At 35.5% G+C, this 22,628-nt stretch overlaps 1 protein-coding gene across 1 annotated transcript; it reads left to right on the top strand.

Annotated features, from left to right (window-relative positions):
• The first annotated feature begins 8,507 nt into the window (after window positions 1-8,507).
• LOC126880759 (uncharacterized) lies at window positions 8,508-20,747 on the top strand. Its single transcript, XM_050644810.1, has 3 exons — window positions 8,508-8,770; window positions 9,517-11,116; window positions 20,574-20,747. The coding sequence occupies exons 1-3, from the start codon at window positions 8,508-8,510 to the stop codon at window positions 20,745-20,747; spliced, it is 2,037 nt and encodes a 678-aa protein (XP_050500767.1).
• The last annotated feature ends 1,881 nt before the right edge of the window (window positions 20,748-22,628 follow it).

Genomic DNA, 22,628 nt, shown 5'->3' with positions numbered 1-22,628 from the left:
CTATCAATATGGAGCAGGCACTCTGTTATTTTTGTATATGGTCCACCAATGAAAATTTTCCTATGTGTTGGGAAACTCTCCTGAGAAACTAATTTGGGATTCTCTCCCAATATCGCTCATGACCTTCGCGGAGCGAGTCCTCTACAGCCCTACGTATTGTAGCCTGTGGTACTCCTAAAGTCACAGTCGGTCCGTTTGATGCGCTCGATCCTCTTTTAGCAAGTTGATCTGTTTTTTCGTTGCCTTCAATGCCCTGCGGTCTTTGTACCTAGACAAGCTTAACTTTGTTACGTGCCTGCAGTACCCGCTTAACTGTCAGACGATATGTGGATCTGCTCTTTTTCAAGCGTTTTCTGATTATTTTCTTTTTGCATATTGCAATGTCGCATAAATTCCGCTAGAAAAACGGTGAAGTTCCTCTCTAAGGAAAAGCTTTCGCTAATTCTTGGATTATTGGAGTATTGTCCTGCCCCAAACCCTCTTTAGTCTTGGTTCCGTCTGTATACCAAATCTTACCCTGTTGATTGCGGTACTCCTTGTTTCTCCATACATTAGATACCCTAATAGTCTGGAATACATACCCCGTATGAGCTTTTAAAATTGTATCTTTTTCTCATGAGGTCTGGTTCCTCATTAAAGGTGTCCAACGGCACAATCATTGTGATACTTATATGCCCTGTCCCTTCATTGCAAGTTTCAGTGATTGTTTTACTCTGGAGGCTCCTAATATTGCCTTTCCTTGTAGACAAGGGAGACAGGCTTAGTAGAGTCTCCATAGCTGCTGTTGGAGTAGTACATAATATGGCACCAGTTATCCCATAAACGCAAGTCTTTGTCAAGTCAGCACCTGGCTGAGTTTGAATTTTGCAGCTGTTTGAAGTAGCTTAGTCGCTTAGTCCTACACATCACCGCTGCGTAGGTAATTGAGGGTTTGCTAATCATAATGTACACCTAATGCACCATGTCCGATTTTAGTCCCCATTTCTTTCCATACATGCATCTGAACCTTATTAGAGTTGTCACTGGACGTGCTATTTTTTATAATTGCCGGTTCCAGGTAAGTTTTGAGTCTAATCTAACCCCGACATAGTTTAACTCTCCCTTTCTTCTTCTTCATATGCGAATGCACTAATGGATGTTATCGATCACATTTTCCATTAACTCTCTGATTCTTGCAATATGTATCAGGAATTTTATGTCGTTGATCCCTGTCCATTGCCTTATGTTGCGGAGCCAGGACATTTTCTTGCGTCCCATTCCGCTCTTGCCTTCAATTTTACCCTTGATTATAAGTACCCAGGAGGAACTGGTATTTTTCAGTTCGAATGATGTGACCCAAAAGTTGGTGTTCTTGGTTTATTCTTTTAAGGACATCTATATTTATGACTTTCGCCGTCCATGGTATCTTTAGGATACGGCGATAAAGCCACGTTTCGAAAGCTTCTAATCTGTTTATATCCATATAGCAGCCATATAGCAGCACCGATCATACTTAGCACTTAGTAAACCTTAGTCTCAGTTGAAGATCGAACTCTGAACACGGCAGTACCTTCTGAATTTTACGAAAGCTTGTCGAGCTTGCTCAATGTGACATTTTACTTCCCTGTCCGATGCCCAGTCTTCAAAAAGCCACGTTCCCAGGTATTTAACCAGTATCTCTCTCTTTAGCTGAACTTTTGTCCCTGTATCTTTAGAGAACCTAACTTAAGCGACTATGGTGAATTTGTGTTTACGTATATTTAGGCCCTCAAAATACGCCTATTGCCTCACTAGTTCAAGGGCCTCGTTCATACATCTCTGATTACCATATTATCACCCGAATATCCAATTGTTTTGTGACCATTTGCCTGTAAATTCCCTATTAGTCTGTCCATCGCCAAATTCTACAGCAGTGGGGACAAAATATCATCCTGCGGGTATCCTCTGTTGACCCGGGTCAACACAGACAACACTCCATGGATGGTAGTATTTTCAACTCTATTCCTGAGCATAAAGTTCAAACAAATATCATCGACTCCTTTAGGTCTCAAGGCATTGGTTATTGATATTATCAAAGTGTTGTGGAATATCCTCTTTATATCTAAAAAGGCTTAATCACCTCTTATTTTCAATTATGTTCTTCACTTTTTTTACGAGTCTGTGGAGTGATGTCTCTGTTGAATTCACTGCTCTATAGGCATGTTCTTGATTTATTGGAAGTCAAAACATTCATCCACGTATTAGAAAATAGCATGCAGGTTCTCTATTTCAATCTTCTCTTCCATAATTCTAGCCAAAGTATGACAGATATTCGAATATAAGGTTCATATGCACATAATCTGAAGCTGCAACTAAACCAATCATGTATTATTCGCACTAGTGATGTATTTCTTTGAACTAAGTGTTTCTACGGTGTTACATTTTAAAGGGTTCACGCCTTTGTACAATATAATACATAATACACATAATACATAATGCACATAATACAAAATATCAAGACAATGTATATTAGTTTTTCCCCATACAGCTTTTCCTGTTCTTATTTCAGTTGCGTTCGCGGGTACCTGAAATTGTCATAAAATTGGATAAATTGTCAAAAATCGCATGCGCACTTTAAAATAATATAAATAATATCGTTAATAGATAAATATACAAGGTATATTTACCCAGTATAATTTAATAATTAGTTATTAATATTAATTAAAAGTAAATATAGCTTGTATATTTATCTATTACGATATTATTTATATTAGGTGAAGGTGAGGCTGTCTTAGGTTGTCCAGGGTATCCGCAAACACACTTATTGTCGGTAGCTCTTTTTTCTGCCTCCTTAAAATTGGTTCGTATATTATGTTCCCAAATAACTCTTCAATATATTTGCTCCACTTTGCTCCTATGTTCTCTGAGTCTGCTACCTGCTACCTTTCGTTATTTTCGTCTATACATGTTGATTTGATATAGGTTAATCAGTCAATCAAAAAAATATGTACTTAGATTCAAACAATGTGTTTATCTAGGAGTACCTAACTCATGAGGGCTGTGTTATTATCAAAGCACCCTGTCAAAAATGAGCAAATTTAGAATATTTGTAGGTAGATATTCAGCATACCATGTTTCTGTTAGTCACGAATTTAAAATTGTAGTTTTATTTTAAATGTACTCACTCCAATTTTGTTGAAGACAGTATTGTGTTAGCGCCACTTGACACATCCAGAAATAGTTTAGAATATTTTGTTGAAATGTTTGACATTAAAAGTTTTACCAAATATACAATTTGTTTGAATTTGTTTAGCCTTATTTTATTCTGCTGAAAATTTAGCAACTATACTGATTATTGGTGAAACCAATAGACAAACGAAGGTGCCACAGTTGGAGGTGCCCACAACCTTATTCATATGGGTAAGTTTGAATGCAACAGGTTTACCAAAAATACACAGAAACTATACAGTTTTTGCTACACACCTTCAGTTTGAACTGCAGAGTTTTCAGTTTTGCCTACACACATAGGTTTTAACTGAACAGTTCGACTGTTCAGTTGAAACTGTGCAGTTAAAACTGAAGGTGTGTAGCGGCCTTTGAAGATTTGAATAAAACGCAACGTATTTTCGCGAAACAAATTATTAACGAGACTCTTACAGCGGCTGAATTGGGTAGTTTAACACCATCACATACTTTTACGGCCCCTCTTTCAAATTCGCCCTTTCAAAAAGTTTACCAAATCACTCATACTCATCTACATCCGGTCGCTCTATTCAAAATACTTTACCATACTTAAACCAAACCAACACAGTCCTCTAATTCAATCGCCAATATATGAACAACATTTGCGCAATCACTCACAGACTTCACCAGTTGTGCTAGTATCTGACGATCCGGAGATATCAATATATTGTGCAAAACACTATAATACATTGCTTCACACGTTTCTGGTATGATCCTGAAAAGTGGCTGGAGTGATAATACTGTTGAAAATTTGAAGTCTTCGTAGCTTCTTCCTGTTGCTAAAAATCTAAAAGGGTTTGCTCACCACGGAAAGCACCACTCATACTCATCTACATCCGGTCGCTCTATTCAAAATACTTTACCATACTTAAACCAAACCAACACAGTCCTCTAATTCAATCGCCAATATATGAACAACATTTGCGCAATCACTCACAGACTTCACCAGTTGTGCTAGTATCTGACGATCCGGAGATATCAATATATTGTGCAAAACACTATAATACATTGCTTCACACGTTTCTGGTATGATCCTGAAAAGTGGCTGGAGTGATAATACTGTTGAAAATTTGAAGTCTTCGTAGCTTCTTCCTGTTGCTAAAAATCTAAAAGGGTTTGCTCACCACGGAAAGCAAAGGGTAGTATCGCTAGTATCCTACTCTTAATTTTGGTGAACGCGCGCATTTAAAATAATGCATCTAGCGATCGATAATATGGTACGAGCAGTACGAGGGATACCAGGGAGCGAGGGTCGGCACCTCGTCATGAGCACAACTTAAGTGTTGCTGTGGTATGGGACTTCTCATAACTTTATTTTGTTTGATAATTATAGGTGTGACTAAATCAAGCAGATGCAAATATGTTTTTTCATCCATTCTTAAATAGGTATTATAGGTAGTCTTCTGGAACTATGAGCTCTTTCAGTAAATTATAATGCGAATATTGTTTTCTTTTTAATAACCAATGTTTACACCACACTTTTTTTTTTGTTTTCTCTTTCCCAAAATGCATAATCGACCAATAATTGGTACAGCATCATCCGATGAAACCATGGTGACTGCTGGTAACGTGTGGTGTGACTTCAACCCCAAAAATGATTTCAACTCATAAAACTGAATGTGTGTAGGTAGACCATATGGATACCAGTTTTAACTGAACAGTTCGACTGTTCAGTTAAAACTGAAGGTGTGTATAGCGGCCTTAAGTTTGAATGCAACAGCTTTACCAAAAATACACAGCACAATGACAGCACTACACAGTTTTTGCTACACACCTTCAGTTTGAACTGCACAGTTTTAACTGAACAGTTTTATCTGATGAAATTTCAATTCATTTGTCAGTTGAACCACCGGTTGAACTGTACAGTTTTCAGTTTTGCCTACACACATATTATGTTTTAACTGAACAGTTCGACTGTTCAGTTGACAATGTGCAGTTAAAGCTGAAGGTGTGTAGCGGCATTTGCATTTACTATTTTGTAGTTTGTAGATGTGTGTGTGTGACTTAGTGACTGTGTGATCTCATCAGACAATGTATTTGCCACAAAACATGTAAATTCTTCTTAATAATTTTAAATGTTTTCATGTTATATCGTTTATTAGAACATGTTAGAATTTGCTATTAGACACTTGAGTATTTAAACTCAATAATAATTATTATTATTCTTCGAAATGGGAGCATTTCGAAATACTGGTTGCATACAGAGTGTCATTCAGAGCGAAGTGACGACACCATCTTTTTTATTTGGATTAGTGCTGTTTCACTCTTACGCATAGTAAAGCTGCTACAGTTGTCCTCCTCTTCCGTGCCTATATTCACACTTAATGTCATCATAGATTTTCGATACAATGTGTTAGAAAGAGATGCAGCAAACCAGTCCATGAGGTCTTAGGTTTGTTCCAACATGAACTTTTGGACGGTCCAGAAACCGTCACGAAACTACTTGTACCGTTTGTTGTGCGCATGTTCGTAATTGTATCGCCCAGTTATCGTCCCATGACGGTAATCATATATTTGTCATTTTTGTTGGTGACAGCTTGTGTGCTTTTAGTCGATCAAAGGCTCAAAAACTTTAAAGAATTAAATCCTAGTGCGCAAGTCAGTCCAACCAGCACATTATGAATTTGCCCGATTACTGAAATGAGGTTTGTTCCAACACGACCGAGAACCGTCACGAAACGGTAACGCTTCTGCGCAGTAAACAAAATCCGTTCCAACAAAAATATGATCGTCATCGGATCGTCCTTCCCACTGTTCCAACAAGAATTGTGATCTTTCGGTGACGGTTTCGTGATGATCATTTCAGTAATCGGGCAAATGCATAATGTGCTGGTTGGACTGACTTGCGCACTAGGATTTAATTCTTTAAAGTTTTTGAGCCTTTGATCGACTAAAAGCACACAAGCTGTCACCAACAAAAATGACAAATATATGATTACCGTCATGGGACGATAACTGGGCGATACAATTACGAACATGCGCACAACAAACGGTACAAGTAGTTTCGTGACGGTTTCTGGACCGTCCAAAAGTTCATGTTGGAACAAACCTCATCATCACGAAACCGTCACCGAAAGATCACAATTCTTGTTGGAACAGTGGGAAGGACGATCCGATGACGATCATATTTTTGTTGGAACGGATTTTGTTTACTGCGCAGAAGTGTTACCGTTTCGTGACGGTTCTCGGTCGTGTTGGAACAAACCTCTTGTCGTCAGGAAGCGCGGAAGGTAGGCTCCCTCTATGTTAATATATACCTCTATGGTCGCTATGTGTCTCGTGTCATTGTCATTAGTGTCACCTGTCACGTCACCAATCACGTCACGTGGGTGCGTTCGGACCAAGGTTCATAAATAGACAGGTTACATGGTAACTTTCCACCAATCAACGTCGAGAATCTAATGGCGGGAGTGACGTCACCCAGAATGCTGCATTCAAATTCATTCACTTCACTCATTGAAATGAACTAGGAAAGTAGGAATGTATTGAAAATGTGTATATTTAAAAAAAATACATTTGGATTTTTAATGACTATTTATTTCATATATTCTTTAAAAAATGTGGTAGATACCTGTAGAGTTACAAAAATCATAGAATATAATTGCAATTAAATATATGCAGTAAAATAGCATTACTACTTAATTAAAGCAGAAGGAGATTCTTTCTTGTGTATATATGGGACGAAATCATTCAAATATCGTAGGTACCTATATTAATAATGGGTTGAATACACAATTTACTTTTTTAAATGATTTTGAGTAGGTATATAATAATTTTGAATTGGGGATAATGCATGTAGTACATTATTATAAATTCCTCCTAACATGTAAACCATGGTGAAAAAGAGATTCAACTAAAGATTTATGTTTCAAAATTAGTAGTTTTTTCTTAGTTTAACATAAGAGCATCTGATTACGTTAGGTACTGGTTTATAATATATAAAACTATTAAAACATTATGATTCCATTCAATAGGTACCTGTGAAGTTTTACATTAACAGTAAATTATAAAAAAATACAATTTCAGTGCAATAAAGGGAATTTTCCCCATTTTATATATTCATTTAGTTTATAATTGTTTATTCAAACCATCTTCAGATGGCTGCAATATTGGTTATAATTTTATATGAAACAATTACATATAATAGATCTATTATCTATAGACTTAATTATAGTATTTTTACTACAAAAACGTTATTACGTAGGTCAAAATTTTTGACGTAAGAGAACTGTCAAAACATTAGAATGTGACTTTTCATTATTGCCATGATTATTATAAACATGGCAATAATGAAAAGTCACATTCTAATGTTTTGACAGTTCTCTTACGTCAAAAATTTTGACCTACGTAATAACGTTTTTGTAGTAAAAATACTATAGATATATTGTTCAATAAGTCTAAGCAGATTGTAACCTACACAGATGATGTAAACTTGATGTGAGGAACCACAAGAGACATTATGGAACTGTAATGTCTCTATACAAGAATGTCCTTTACTATACAATACAGCAGAAAGAAAATACAGTAAGTAAGTAGGTACTTAATACAACCACATTAAAATGTATCTTAACACTTGTAAAAGAGTTTTGGGTTTAAGTTATTATACTAAAAACACTTAATGATATCTATAGATACATTATATCTCAAGATATAAACACAAAATTAAAACACTAACGATATTTAATAACAAAATATAGCCTCCAAACCACGTATCCTATTCGCCCCGAGCGTTAACAAAATGTCAAAGCAAAATCGACCGACCTGCTCATGGTGGCGGTTTTTTGAAATTTTATAAGGACGCTTTGTGTATGTTTAAATGAGACATTTAAAAAAAATGCCGTGTCACGCTAGTGATATTATGTATTAATATAAACAGAAAATAAAAACGCACTTAATCTGATATAAATTCTTCACTTTCCAATATTGATTATCAGTTCGATTTTGTATACATAACCTCACTATCGCAGTTTATGTCAATAAATCTTTATTAACGCAAAAGAAAATATTTTTGTTGCACTATAAATTACAGTATAAATTAATAACTAATGAATTCTAACAATTTTTTTCGGTTATTATCACTACAAAATAAAATATTCAAGTTTAACAAAATAATCCCATAAGACTCAATGTTAAAACGTCCTTACAAAATCTGACAGCGTGTCACGTGACTGTAAGTAGAGGGGAGACGCACGGAGCCAATTATGTTTACAAACAATTCGTAAAATTGATCGTCTGGGTGACGTCACGATGACAATATTTCATTTGTCAATGTCAAAGTTACCATACAATTTTTTGGGATTCAAAACATGGCGCCTCAGAAGAACGGTCGTGTTTACGACTCGGAAGTTAAGTGTTGTAAAAAGTGTTATAAAGTTGCACAAAGTGGTCTATTATGTGCGAATTGTGGAACGTTATCCCATAGTGGCTGCCTGAAGCAACTAAAATCGATCAAATATATCGATGATGAGACAGTTATATGCTGTGAGGAGAGTGTGAGGTTAAGTGATCCACCAAACAAAACCTTGGATAGTGAGGCTGACGATGAGGATCCGAGACAAACTGAAATAAGGTACTTAAAGAAAATTATTAATCAGAATGAAACAATAATATCAAATCAACAAATTACGATAAATTTATTGAAGGAACAACTAGATTTATTTAAATATATGCAAATAGCTGATCAGTCGCCATCTACAAAACAAAATACGAATTCAATCAACCATTCAAACAGAGACCCCAATTTTGAACGACCGAAACAGTCTAGCAGTAAAATATATCCAAAAAACGAAAACACTACACCCGCAAAAAATGTTGCTGTAAATGAAAGTCTAGTTGTTGATAAAGAAAGGAGTTCCCTAACAAAAACTCTATTTAAAAATAGTTCCAATAAAAATAAACAAGTTGTTTCCTTAATCGAAAATAATAAACAATTATCAGCTGATATTTCAAGAATACAAACGGAGGCAAAATGTTCAGATATCATTAATTTAACAAACGATGACAATTTGATAAATACTGAGAGTAAAAATTCGGTTCCAGTTCCAAATAATAATGGGCAAGAATGGAAAACTGTTAGGTATAAAAGAAGGAATGGACCTATTGTTATTGGCAATAATGAAAACTCTGAAATCAGTGGTGTCCCAAAATTTAGTCATCTTCATGTTACTAGGGTAAACCAGCATACAACGGCAGATAATCTTAAGAAGATGTTAGAAAAACACTTTCCAGAAGTGATATGTACGTCCTTAACGGCTAAGCATCCCAACATATATTCATCCTTTAAAGTCTCAATTTTTGAACAACATTTTGGTTTAGCGATGGACCCAAAACTATGGCCCGTAGGCTCTTATGTAAGCAGGTTTTTTATGAAGCGTCCAACACATACTCAAATAAAATGAAGGATGAAGAAACGACCGTTAACCCTCCATCAAATTTTCAAAATAACCTAATTCAACAAGGCACGGTAAGCATGTTTCATGTCAATTTACAGTGTATATCAAATAAAGTCGATATGATCAATGCTTTTCTTGCGGATAAAAAGTTCTATGACGTCATATGTTTTTCAGAGCACTGGCAAACTGAAGAAAATCTAAAATTAATTAACATCTCCGGCTTTTCACTAGCTAACTTTTTCTGTAGGGTTGAAAAGAAGCAAGGTGGCGTTGCAATTTATGTAAAAGAAAATCTTATGTATTCTTCTCTTAATCTAAATGAATATAACGTAGAGCAAACTTCAGAGTTTTGTGCAATTTATATACCTTCAATGAGAACCAATGTTTTAACTGTATACAGATCAGGTAATGGTGACTGTGACTTGTTCTTGGTGAATTTTGAGAATGTTATAGCATTCTTACTTAACAAAGCAGACAAACTGATTATACTTGGGGATTTTAATATAAATTTTAAAATTAAATCTGACTCTTCTTATGATATTCAAAATCTGTTAATGTCTTTTGGTCTAGAAATAACGATAAACGATTATACTAGAATCACATCTCAATCCAGTAGTTGCATCGATAACATTATGACTAACTTTTCTGAAAATATCTACAGGGTGGGCGTATTTGAACCTTGTTTCTCTGACCATCGAGCACAATTTATATCTATTGATTCTGATCTTAAAGTTGTTGACACTAATCAATCACTTCAACGGTCTATTACTTCTTCTGGTTTGCAGAAGCTTAAATATGCACTAGCTAGTACAAAGATGGACTTTTTCTATGACACCAATAACGATCCCGATGTCTTGATGTTCTTTTTAACTGAAACTTATAACAACTTAATATTAAAGTTTTTTCCATTAAAAAAAGTACGACAAACTGCTAAAATAACACCCGTGCAATGGTTTAATGACGAATTAAGGTCTTACAGATCTAATCTTTCTCTCATTAAACACATTGCAGATGTCACTAAGGATCCCGATATTTTCAAACTATATAAACAACAAAAATATGAATATAATCGGCAGTTACAAAATGCTAAAAAGTCGGCTTACTCTGGTTTTATTACTAACTCCAATAATAAACCTAGAGACTGCTGGAAAATATTAAACTTCGAAAGAGGCAATACAAGATCCAGTTCGGTACAACCAGATCTATCTCCAGACGAAATAAATCAATTTTTTATTACAATCGCAGAGAATATAATTACATCCCTTCCCACTATTAATAACGATATCCTCTTCAGTTACAGAAACTATCCTTCCCCGAGTAAGTCCTTTTGTTTCCGACCCGTTGTGGAAGATGAGATCTCTCAAATAATTAAATCTCTTAATAATTCCAATTGTAAGGACGTTCACGAAATTAATAGCAAAATTTTAAAAGAAACTTACCAAATAGTTTTAACACCTTTCACTCATCTTATTAACTTAATTTTATCAACTGGAGTATTTCCAGAAGCACTAAAGTACTCAAAGGTACTACCTATCTATAAAAAAGGTGATTCCTCGAAAGCTGACAATTACAGACCCATAAGCATTGTTTCTACATTCGGGAAAGTGATTGAAAAGGTGATCAAACAACAATTATATTCTTATTTTGAGTCTAAAAGTTATTTTAGCAACTCGCAATATGGATTCAGAAGTGCTCGTTCTACTACAAACGCGGTATATAATATTGTGAGCGAGGTGATTGAGGGGCTTGAACGTGGCAATCGCATAGCAATTTCTCTCTGCGATTTGTCGAAGGCTTTTGACTGCGTTTCACATGACATTTTGCTCCACAAATTAAACTATTATGGAGTCAGAGGTATCCCTCTTAAGCTTATCTCTTCGTACCTATGTGGTAGACACCAGGCTGTAGTGTCTAAAGGTTATCTCTCCGATTTTCGACCCGTAAAGCATGGAGTCCCACAAGGTTCGGTCTTGGGACCTCTTTTATTCATTATATATGTCAACGATTTGCCTTATTTCATATCTCCGTACAAATCAGTACAATTTGCGGATGATACGACATACATAATATCAGGTAATAAAAATGAGGATTTAAAAATGGCTTACGAGGAAGTCTCTGATAAATCTAGCACATGGTTTGCTGCGAACAAACTAAAACTCAATACTGAAAAAACGCAGGACTTGATTATATCTGCAAGTGGTTTACATGGCGATCCAGATGACAAAGACACTGCTAAACTATTAGGAATAACCATAGACAATCGATTGAACTGGTCGGCTCATATTTCACAAGTAAAGGCGAAGCTGTCTAGTTCATTGTTTCTTATTCGTCAACTAGCAAGGGTTGTCAACTTTGAAACATTGAAGGTGACATATTTTTCTTTATTTCACTCACACCTAAGCTATGGATTACTCTTATGGGGCAATTCAACAAATGCTCTTCAAATTTTCAGGATGCAAAAGAAAGCTATCCGGATTTTAGCAGGGGTTAGTTATCTGGAACATTGCCGACCTCTCTTCATCAAATTAAAAATTATGCCGCTACCTACTCTGTTGATATATCAAGTTCTGACTGAAATTCACAGAAAAAGGTCCCATTTAACAAAGCAGTCTGATGTTCACGTTCACAATACCCGATACTCTCACTATTTACGAACAAATCGCTCTAGGTTGCGTCTTTCAGATAAAAATTGTCTTAATTATAACTACTACAATATTTTACCAAAAGATATTAAACAGCTAAGCTGTAACAGTTTCAAAAAAGTAATAAAAAGGTATCTGTTGAAACATTGCTTTTATTGCTCGGAAGAATATATGACTCATTGCAGAACATCTACTGAAATGCTTACCGTGACACAAAATATTTTTTGTTAATCTATATTCTTGTTTGTGATACATATTATTTATAAGTTGTGTTTTATATTTCTGTTTTATATACCTTGTGATTTTATATACCTTGTAATTTTTATATTCCTTATTTTGACTTTGTAATTTTGACTTGCTACAAACAATTTTTTTTTGTAAAGTAGTTAAATAAATCTATCTATCTATCTATCTATCTACAACCTATGGTATAGGGACCTTGCGTTCGGACGACCACAGCGGCTGGACAGCTGAGCCAGCAGTAGCTGTCAGACGTCACCGCTGGAAGCCAGCCGATGAGAGATTTACCATAGAGGTATATATTAACATAGAGGGAGCCTACCTTCCGCGCTTCCTGACGACAAGATCTCATGGACTGGTTTGCTGCATCCCTTTCTAACACATTGTATCGTATCGTATCGAAAATCTATGCTGACATCCAGTGTGAATATAGGCACGGAAGAGGAGGACAACTGTAGCAGCTTTACTATGCGTAAGAGTGAAACAGCACTAATCCAAATAAAAAAGATGGTGTCGTCACTTCGCTCTGAATGACACTCTCTCTATGCTAATATATAACTCTATGAGATTTACTTTAGCTTTCCCTATCACGGCTGGATACAACCACTCAGCCAATTTCTGCTGACCGCCAGCCACCCGCCAGCCGCTATGGTCGTCCGAACGCACCCAGGTGTTTTTTGTTTTTGTCTTGTCTTTGTCTGTAAAAAAAGGCTCAAAATGCTGAAACTGGCTGAAACCAATAGTATTCTTTGCTGAAACTCTAAAAGGCTTTAAAAGGTAAATAACAACTGTAAATAATTCTAAATTTATTATTGGGATACACAAAGACAAAATCAAGTGTAATAAAATGGAGATAAAACAAGAAATTAGTGAAGAAACTTGTAAAATAAAAATAGAGTGTAATGACTTAGATTGTGTTCTTTTGGATAGATTTAAATCTGAAATTCAGGAGGAATGCAATAGGCAAAGTACACATGGCACAGATAATTATTTAGACTTACTGTCTAAATATAAACTGAATAATAAAATAAAACTGATAATAAAATAAAATAAAACTGAAATATAACAACATGGGAATAAACTTAACTTCGAAGAAAATCAAAAAGGTTAGTAATAAGGTATCTATTAAGTCCTCCATATTAATTTAGAACTATAAAAGGAATAACTTTTTTACCAGCTAATATAATTTTGATCCTAAGAGCATAGGCGCAAATATTTTACCAAAGAATAATATACTAACATCTGTATTCTTTGATTTTCCAGTTATCCCTACTTTTCTTTCTTTACACCACAAATTACCTGTAGTATAATTCTCACTGGTATGGAGATTAGTTGACAATGACTTTGTCATCAATAACTTACCTTACGAGATGGCTTTTGAATGTTCTTAGATAACGGTTACTTGTTTAATGGCTTAAATTATTAATTCAGTTAATTAATATAATTATTTTTTCACTATGTATTCAGTGGTTATAATAATTTATACAGATACATTCAGAAAATTTCGGATCATACAAAATACATGTATTTGTGATCAACTCTGTTCTAAAGTCCTTTTACCCTATGTCTGCCGATATGTAATTCAGATATGATCAGTGGGCCTCAAACAGTGGGGCATTTATATTTAATTCTGATCGCTTGAAAAGTAAAAATATTTAATTTCCTGTATTTTATGTTCAGTAATAATATTGGATTTTACTGTATCAAAAGCAAATAAAATGATTATAATATGTATATACAAATATACAGGGCGTGTTAAAAGAAGTGGGACGGAATATTTCGATTACTCAAAATTATTTGTCGACATCAAATGTTCGTCAAGGTCTCTATAAGTCTCTATTTTGTGTAGAGTGAAAATTATACGAATGGTTTTGCATGCAGTAAAATTGGAAAATACTTGCCAAGTTGCTGGTATGTTCAAATTTGAATAAAATACATCCAAGACGACATCCAAGTTTCTGCAGACACTGTATTAAATATAACCTTTAAACAAATTGACACTAAATCACTTCCGAGTTTTCAACAAAACAAAAGGTTTAAACCCGTGTAGTCCATAACTCGCTCGGTTTGGAAAGACTGAACGATTATGACTTCCGTATGTCTAATACAATTTTGCCTGTGGTGACAAAAGGGGTGAATCGAGTAGCTCAGGAGTCACCACTGCCGGTCCTAAGGACAGATAAAGGAGGAAGGTTAGGCAGTGGGCTGACAACCCACTCCCGGAAAAAACACACTGTTACGAAACCTGAACATTTGCCTCGGAATACAGGACGGAACTTTCGGAAACGACTCAAGCTACGAAACATGGACTATGCATTTGGAAACTGGAGTTTGAGGACGCTAAATAGACCAGGAGCTCAAACCGCACTTCTGCAAGAACTAAAAAGATATAAGCTCATGATTACTGCTCTTCAGGAGACAAGATGGCTGGAAAAAGGTGTCAGGGACACTAATGCCCGATTTCACCAACGATACCTAAATATTTAAGAATTACCTAAGTGGGTTTAAGTACTTCCTAACTCTAAAACCGATTTCACCATACGATAAGAATTGCCTAAACCGCTTAAGCATTACCTTACGTTAGGATACAGTTTTCGATCTCCCTAAATTTTAGGTATTACTTATCGTTGACAGTCAGGTTATGTTTTTACAATTTTGACTAATGTACTTGTGACGTTTGTCAATAATTTGATTCCTACCTTAATTTTTCTGTTATTCTGTAATATTAGGTATATTAGTAGTTGTAATTTTGTATTATCTTTTATATTAATAATATAATATGTGTTGGAAAATATAAAAAATCATTTGGAGTTTTCTACAGGTCTATTGACAAAAATATGGATGATAGTCTACCTACTACCTAACAAACTGTGTTGTGTTTCAAATCCCATTCATGATATCACTAAAAGTGTGTCATTAAAAATTAATAATAAAAGAAGCAATTTTCAACATATTTATTTTAAAATTATATCATTAACGACAATTCAACTAACTTTAATTTTTCGTCATAATACTTATGTGGAATTGACAACTCTTTTATTTTCCTCCATTTCACTGTACATATTATACAAATAACATACAAAACTTAAACAAACTTAATTCACAAATAACTAGCTGCTAAATAAAATAACTATAACAGTACAAAACTGAATAAAACCAACTTGGCAAACAAATAGTCCTGTCGCCAGGGGGGGTACAACGGCCTTCTTAATTCAGATGGACTTACCCAAGTTTTTTTTATGTATTTTGGCCCGTAGGACACGAATTTTTTGGGTAACAGTTGATCCGGATGTCGATAAGATTGTTATAAACAAAGAAGTTGAGGAATTACATAACAGCGATTTCTCGCAAAACAAAACAATATTTTGTATTTTTTGAGTCATTCTAACCAAAAAATGTTCCTTCAAGTTTTTTCGTAGGATGCATAGTTTTCGAGATAAACGCGGTTGAACTTTCAAAAAATCGAAAAATTGCAATTTTTGAACCCGAATAACCTTTGAATAAAAAATAAAATAGCAATTCTGCTTACCGCCTTTAAAAGTTTAAGTCAAATTTTATCTGTTTTGAATATTTGCATTGCTAAAAATTTATTTTTTGATTGGTAAAAAAAGCTATAAACACATAGTGTTTCCCGTGCCTAATACATGCGTTTTAATGCATGCTACGTAGAAATAGCCCCGCTTACACTTTTACCTCTTCTACCTACTCATTCGATTTTAAATGAGAAATCATTGAAAACATCACTCAAGCACTAGGTGTTTATAGCTATGTTTTAACAATAAAATAATAAATTTTTAGCAATACAAATAATTAAAACCGATATAATTTGACTTGAACTTTCAAATGCGGTAAGCAGAATTGCTATTTTATTTTTTAATCAAAAGTTATTCGGGTTCAAAAATTGCAATTTTTCGATTTTTTGAAAGTTCAACCGCGTTTATCTCGAAAACTATGCATCCTACGAAAAAATTTGTAGGAACATTTTTTGGTTAGAATGGCCCAAAAAATACAAAAAAATGTTTTCTTTTGCAAGAAATCGCTGTTATGTGATTCCTCAACTTCTTGGTTTATAACAATCTTATCGACATCCGGATTAACTGTTACCCAAAAAATTCGTGTTCTACAGGTCAAAATACATAAAAAAAACTTGGGTAAGTCCATCTGAATACAGGAGGCCGTTGTACCCCCCCTGGCGACAGGACTAAAACAATAATGACAAATAATTGAAAAAGTAAGGTAATGTCATCTTATTCTTCTTTTTATTTATCAAAAATAGTTCAAACGTACCCAAGGTAATACCTAGGAAAGCATTTCCTAGATAAGCATTGCTTTTAGTTGTGAAACGCGATTGTTTCTAAGTATTGACTTAGGCAGTTCCTATCGATAAGAATTACTTAATAAAGCAACTATTTAGGTATCGTTGGTGAAATCGGGTGTAAGACGCACACAATTCTATATAGTGGGAAGGAACAAGGAAGCAAAGAATGTGGAGGCACATTTGTGGTGGATAATGATTTTAAGTCAAAAATCATCGACTTCCAGGCAGTCAGTGAAAAGATATGTAAGTTGAGAATTCGCACCCACTTCTTCAACCTAACAATGATAAACATTCACTGTCCAACAGAAGATCAAGAGCAACATACAAAGGAAAGCTTTTACCAACAGCTGGAGATAGTATATGATAATGCGCCAAAAAATGACATCAAGATTATAATGGGTGATATGAATGCTAAAATAGGCAAGGAACCACAGTTCTATGGCACAATAGGAAAACACTCTCTGCACAATGAAACAAGCGAGAATGGGGAGTTTTTGATAAATTTTGCCACCAGTAAAAACATGGTTATAAGTTCCACATGCTTCCCACATAAAGGCATACACAAGATGACATGGATGTCACCAGATGGAACCACAACCAATCAAATTGACCATGTGCTGATAGACAAAAGGGCTGCCAGTAGTATCTCCGATGTGAGAACACGACGAGGAGCATGCTGTGGATCAGACCATCTTTTAGTACAAACCAAATTTAGATGCAGAGTTAACAGGAAAAGAAACGAAAGACAACAAAGAACAAACAAACTGGATCTGGAACAACTGAAGATTCAGGAATGTAAAGGGAAGTTCGAACAAGAAGTCGCAAATGAGTTAAGGACGCTAGAACTGCACTCCATAGAAGGCAAATGGACTAATATCAAAACAGCAGTACTGACAGTAGCAGCGTCCACCCTGGGAAACAAGAAAAGGGAGAGAAGAGCAGCATGGTTTGATGACGAGTGCAGACAAGCAATAGAGGAAAGAAATGAAGCACCCAAAATGTACATAACAAGAAGAACACGGGAAACACGAACATTATTTGAAGTCACAAGACGGAAAGCGGACAAGACATGTAGAAATAAAAAGAGAGCCTATGAAAATGGACAAATTTATTTATTTTTTATTTATTTATTTATATATATTTACGAGCAAAGCTCATTGCAATAAAACATTACAGAAGATATGAAGAACTAACAAAATATTACAAATATACGTAAAATACAATAAGATACAATAACACTACGACAATAAAGCAAGTCAAAAAGTAAAAATAACAGGTAAAGATATATAATCACAAGTTTAAAATATTCAAGAACATAAAACTAGAGGGTGCAATCCTTTAGCGCCCTTAAAAATCGCGAACTATCCGCAAAGAAATCCACACAATTGGAGCCTGTCTAGAAACCCTCGAGACGAAAGAATTTGCAGTGAAGTTAGTTCTGCTGATGGGAGTATGAAACGTAGATCTTGAACGTGTGATTCTGGAGGGAATATGTAAACCTACTTCCTCCAGGAGCTCAGGGCAGTCGTGAATTGAATTTATAATATTATACAACATGTACATGTCCTTCTTTTTCCGTCTGCTTGATAAGGTGTCAATGTTAAGTTCTAGTTCAAGATCCATATAATTCCAGTCTCTACGGTTTGTTTTGAATGCGACGAACCTAAGGAATAGGTGCTGGATCCTTTCAATCTTACAGTTGTATGTCTCATAGGCGGGTGACCAGACGCAAGATGCATACTCCACGATTGGCCTCACCATTGCACAGTACAACAGTTTAAACGATCTCAACTGCTCAAAGTCTTGGGAGCATCTTTTAATAAAACCTAACAGTTGAAGCGATTTTGAGATGATATTGCTTATATGAATATTGAAAGATAGTGAGTCAAGTGTAACTCCAAGATCTTTTATGGATGTGACTGTTGTGATATTTATATCACCTATTTTGTATGTGAAAGAGATAGGACTTTTCGAACGCGTGAATAAAATGTGAAAACATTTGCAGGAGTTGAGAACCATGTCATTGTTGCTGCACCATTCATTCAACCGATTCAAATCGGACTGAAGTCTTAAACAGTCGAGTGGATTCCTAATGTGGCAGTAAAACTTAACATCGTCAGCAAATAAAAGAAATTTCGCATATTGGAAACAGTCTTTTATATCGTTAATAAAAACATTAAACAACAAAGGTCCAAGATGAGATCCCTGTGGTACGCCCGAAGGGACAACTATTTCAAGGAAAAATAGCTGTAGAGCTTGACGATTTGTTTTCTGTCCAGAAGATATTCCCTAAGCCACAGCAGAAGTGAACCATGTATCCCTAATCGCTGCAATTTTTCTAATAGAATATTGTGATTAACTCTGTCGAAAGCCTTAGAGAAGTCGGTGTACAGGGCGTCCACCTGTAGTCCTTCGTCCAAGGCGTTCAGTAAGAAGTTAGTATATGTCAGCAAATTGAGTTCAGTTGACTTATGGCGCCTGAAACCAAACTGCTGTTCCAATAGAACACCGTTCAAGGAGGGTGTAAGGAAATCGCAGACAAGTGATTCGAATAGTTTAGGAATAGAGTTTAGGATACTAATAGGTCTATAGTTGGACACAAGACTTTTGTCACCTGTTTTGTGTAAGGGCAATAGGAAACTGGTCTTCCAAACATTTGGAAAGCTTCCACTAGCTAAAGACTTGTTAAAGATGAGAAATAATGGCCGAGCTAAATTAAATGCACAGTACTTGAGCAAGCTTGATGGGATGCCATCAGGTCCCGGGCCTTTAGAAGGATTGAGGTTACACAATTTAGAGTAAATGTCAGAGATGGATAGTTTACATGATGATAGGTTTAAGGGTGAAGAAGTGATGTCTTCGGGGAAATCAACAACAACAGAGGAGTAAACTGATGAAAAGAAATCAGCAAATAAATTCGCAATATCTTTACCAGATGAACTAGTTTTACCGTTGTGAGATAACTCAGAAGGAATTCCATTTGATTTTCTTTTGTTATTGATAAAAGACCAAAACTTATTCAGACCGCCGGGAAGAGAGTTTTCAGTAGACAATGTAAAGTTTAAATAGTCACGCTTGGCAAGTATCTGGGACTGAGATCGGAGCTCTGAGAACTGTTTGTAAAGGTAACTGGTTTTTGGCAGCTTGGACTCTTTAAGTCTCCTGTGTGCTGTCTTCTTTCTAATAATACACGATTTTAGTTCCGAAGAGTACCAGATAGGAAATTTTCTAGAAGAGAATTTTTTAACAGGAACATAGATGTCAATAGCTGAGTACAGAATATCATATAAAATGTTAACCATTTCATCGACTGAACATCCAATCATTAAAGTATCCCAGTTGACACAATCGAGATAGCCTTTAATTAGAGAAAAGTTTGCTGATTTAAAGTCATGATAGTAACCCTCCGGTAAAAGTCCCTCATTATATCTGGTAGTTATGGGTAGTTCAAACACCAGTGGGGGATGATATTGGTCAGGAGGGATTAAAATGTCTGTAGGTTCAACAACGGCGATATCTTTATTTTGGACCAGTATCAAATCTAATAAAGAATTAGAGGTATTTGGGCAAACGTTAATCTGGTATAGATTATGCAGACAGGATAGATTTGAGATAATCTCAATGGATGTTCTTTCGTTAGGAGTAGCAAGGTGATTAAATGTGGCTGATGAACTGAAATTGTCATGGGACCACAATGCATTAGGCAGATTAAAGTCACCCAAAAGGCATAGTTGGGATGGATTGAAATTGTTGACTGTGTTATCAACATTGTCATTGAAGATGGAAAATTTCTCAGAGTCACTTTTTGGGGGAAAATATGCAGTGCCGAGAATAATGGTTTCGTTACCATTGATAATGGCTACAAACAGTTGCTCGATATCAAGTGAAGATGGCAAATGCTTACTATTCAATTGCTTGGATACGGCAATAAGAACGCCTCCTCCTCTAGAATAGGCACTGGTTGAAGATGACCTATCACGTCTGTAGACATTAAAGTCCGCTAGGTTCAGCTCGGCGTCGGTAATTCCCTCAGTTAGCCAGGTCTCCGTAAACACCAAAACATTATAAAAGCATCCTTGAGTATTTTCCAATAACTTGCCAAGCTTTGTCCGAAGGCCACGTACATTTTGGTAATAGACACTGATTTTGTGGTCATTGGGAGGAACAGTATTGAGTTTTAGATTTTTCAGTTTTTTGAAGCTATAGACGGCACTCCATTCAAGTATTTGATCCTTAGATCAGTTTCGCCATTATCGATTCTGGTCTTCAGCTCGTTCTTAATTTTGAGTTCGTGTTCCCTTTGTAGTTTAGTTAAATCGCTCGATATGAAGATCTTACTACCTTTTAATTTGGATCTACCCTTAAGTGCCATTTGAACATCATAGCTGCTTGGAACCGTGATTTTTAAAGCCCTACAGCCAAATTTATTCCTTTTGCCAAATCTGGTGGCGGAGCGAATAGGTTCATGGTGAAGTTTTTTGAGAATTTCTGTGGCAGCCTCCATGTCATTGTTGGATTCGGTAACATTAAAAAGTAGGATATTGGTTGATCGCCTGGATCGTTCTTGGAGTTCAGAAACCAATGAATCCTCGGAAACTTTGCTGTTACTACTTGAGGCAGGAACATCAGTATTCAGTCCATTTACGGTCAGATCCTCTATTGCACTCTTTAAGTTGATAATATCCTTCTTAAGGGCATCGATGTCTGAAGTAATCACGTTATTTCTAACAGCAGTTTCGGCGCTATCATTATGGCATATTTCCAATTTTAAAATACGTTGTTCTAGTTTCAAGAATTGATCTTTGTTGTCTCTCTGATTTTTTTGAATCTCCAGTTCCAAATTACTCATTCTCTTTATCAAATCTGTTAAATTGACAATGTTTATAGCACAGTCAGGGCAATAAAACGGCACAATTCTATTTACCATTATCACTGCTCGGATTTCAGTAGCTGATATAGATGAACAATTTTTACAAATTACTCGCTTACAGATGTCACATGGATACCCAAATAGGTCATTCCTTGATTCCTTAAAGATGCATGATGTCTTGCATTTATAACAGGATCCACCTGCCATACTTGAAAACAATAATGAAAGTTCCGAAATTGTTAAAATTTCACTGGACTATTAACAAAACGATTGTTGGAGCTAATTAATTTACCATTAGCTTTATCGGCCACAGTTCTAGATGTTAATTGCTTTCTGATAATAAAAAACAGAACCTGATAACAAAAACAGAACCTCTTATGTAGAATCCAAAATAATTGCGCTGATTTCTCGAAATACAATTGCACTGCCTTCAGAAAATCACTTACAACTGAAACTGTAGGTTTTTAGCCACATGTAGGTATGAAATACAGCTAATAATTCACTGTTATTACTACTTAATTTCAACAAAAAGCAGGACAATATTATAGTTACTCTTCACATCGTTAAATATCAATCAATATAATAAATAGAAAAAATGGAAGAAAATTTCAAAAACAACGAAATTAGAGGGGCTTACGAATACCTAAAAAAGATAAAAAGTGGGTATAAACCTCAAACAAGTCTATGTAAAGATGAAAGTGGGCAAATAATCAGTGACCAACAGAAAGTCACAGAAACCTGGAAGCATTATTTTCAGACACTACTTGGAACTCAAGTAGACATGGAAGATGAAATGGGTACGATCTACGTAGAAGAGAATGGAGTAGAAGCTCCAACCATAGAGGAAGTTTTCGAAGCCATTAAGGCCTAGAAAAACAATAAAGCTCCGGGAGTTGATGAAATACGAGCAGAACTATATAAGGTAGGTGGCGACCACCTAGCAAGTCACATCCACGCGCTCATCA

Source organism: Diabrotica virgifera, chromosome 2 (assembly GCF_917563875.1).
Source record: "Diabrotica virgifera virgifera chromosome 2, PGI_DIABVI_V3a".
NCBI lineage: Eukaryota > Metazoa > Arthropoda > Insecta > Coleoptera > Chrysomelidae > Diabrotica > Diabrotica virgifera.
Note: the sequence above shows the minus strand (reverse complement) of the source record. Positions and strands in the feature narration are given on the sequence as shown.

Coding starts and splice junctions, on each gene's coding strand:
- LOC126880759 (XM_050644810.1), top strand. CDS start 8,508: ATGGCGCCTCAGAAGAACGGTCGTGTTTACGACTCGGAAGTTAAGTGT. Junction 8,771..9,516: donor CCGAGACAAACTGAAATAAG/GTACTTAAAGAA, acceptor ATTTTGGTTTAG/CGATGGACCCAAAACTATGG. Junction 11,117..20,573: donor AAGCACTAAAGTACTCAAAG/GTACTACCTATC, acceptor TTGTCATTGAAG/ATGGAAAATTTCTCAGAGTC.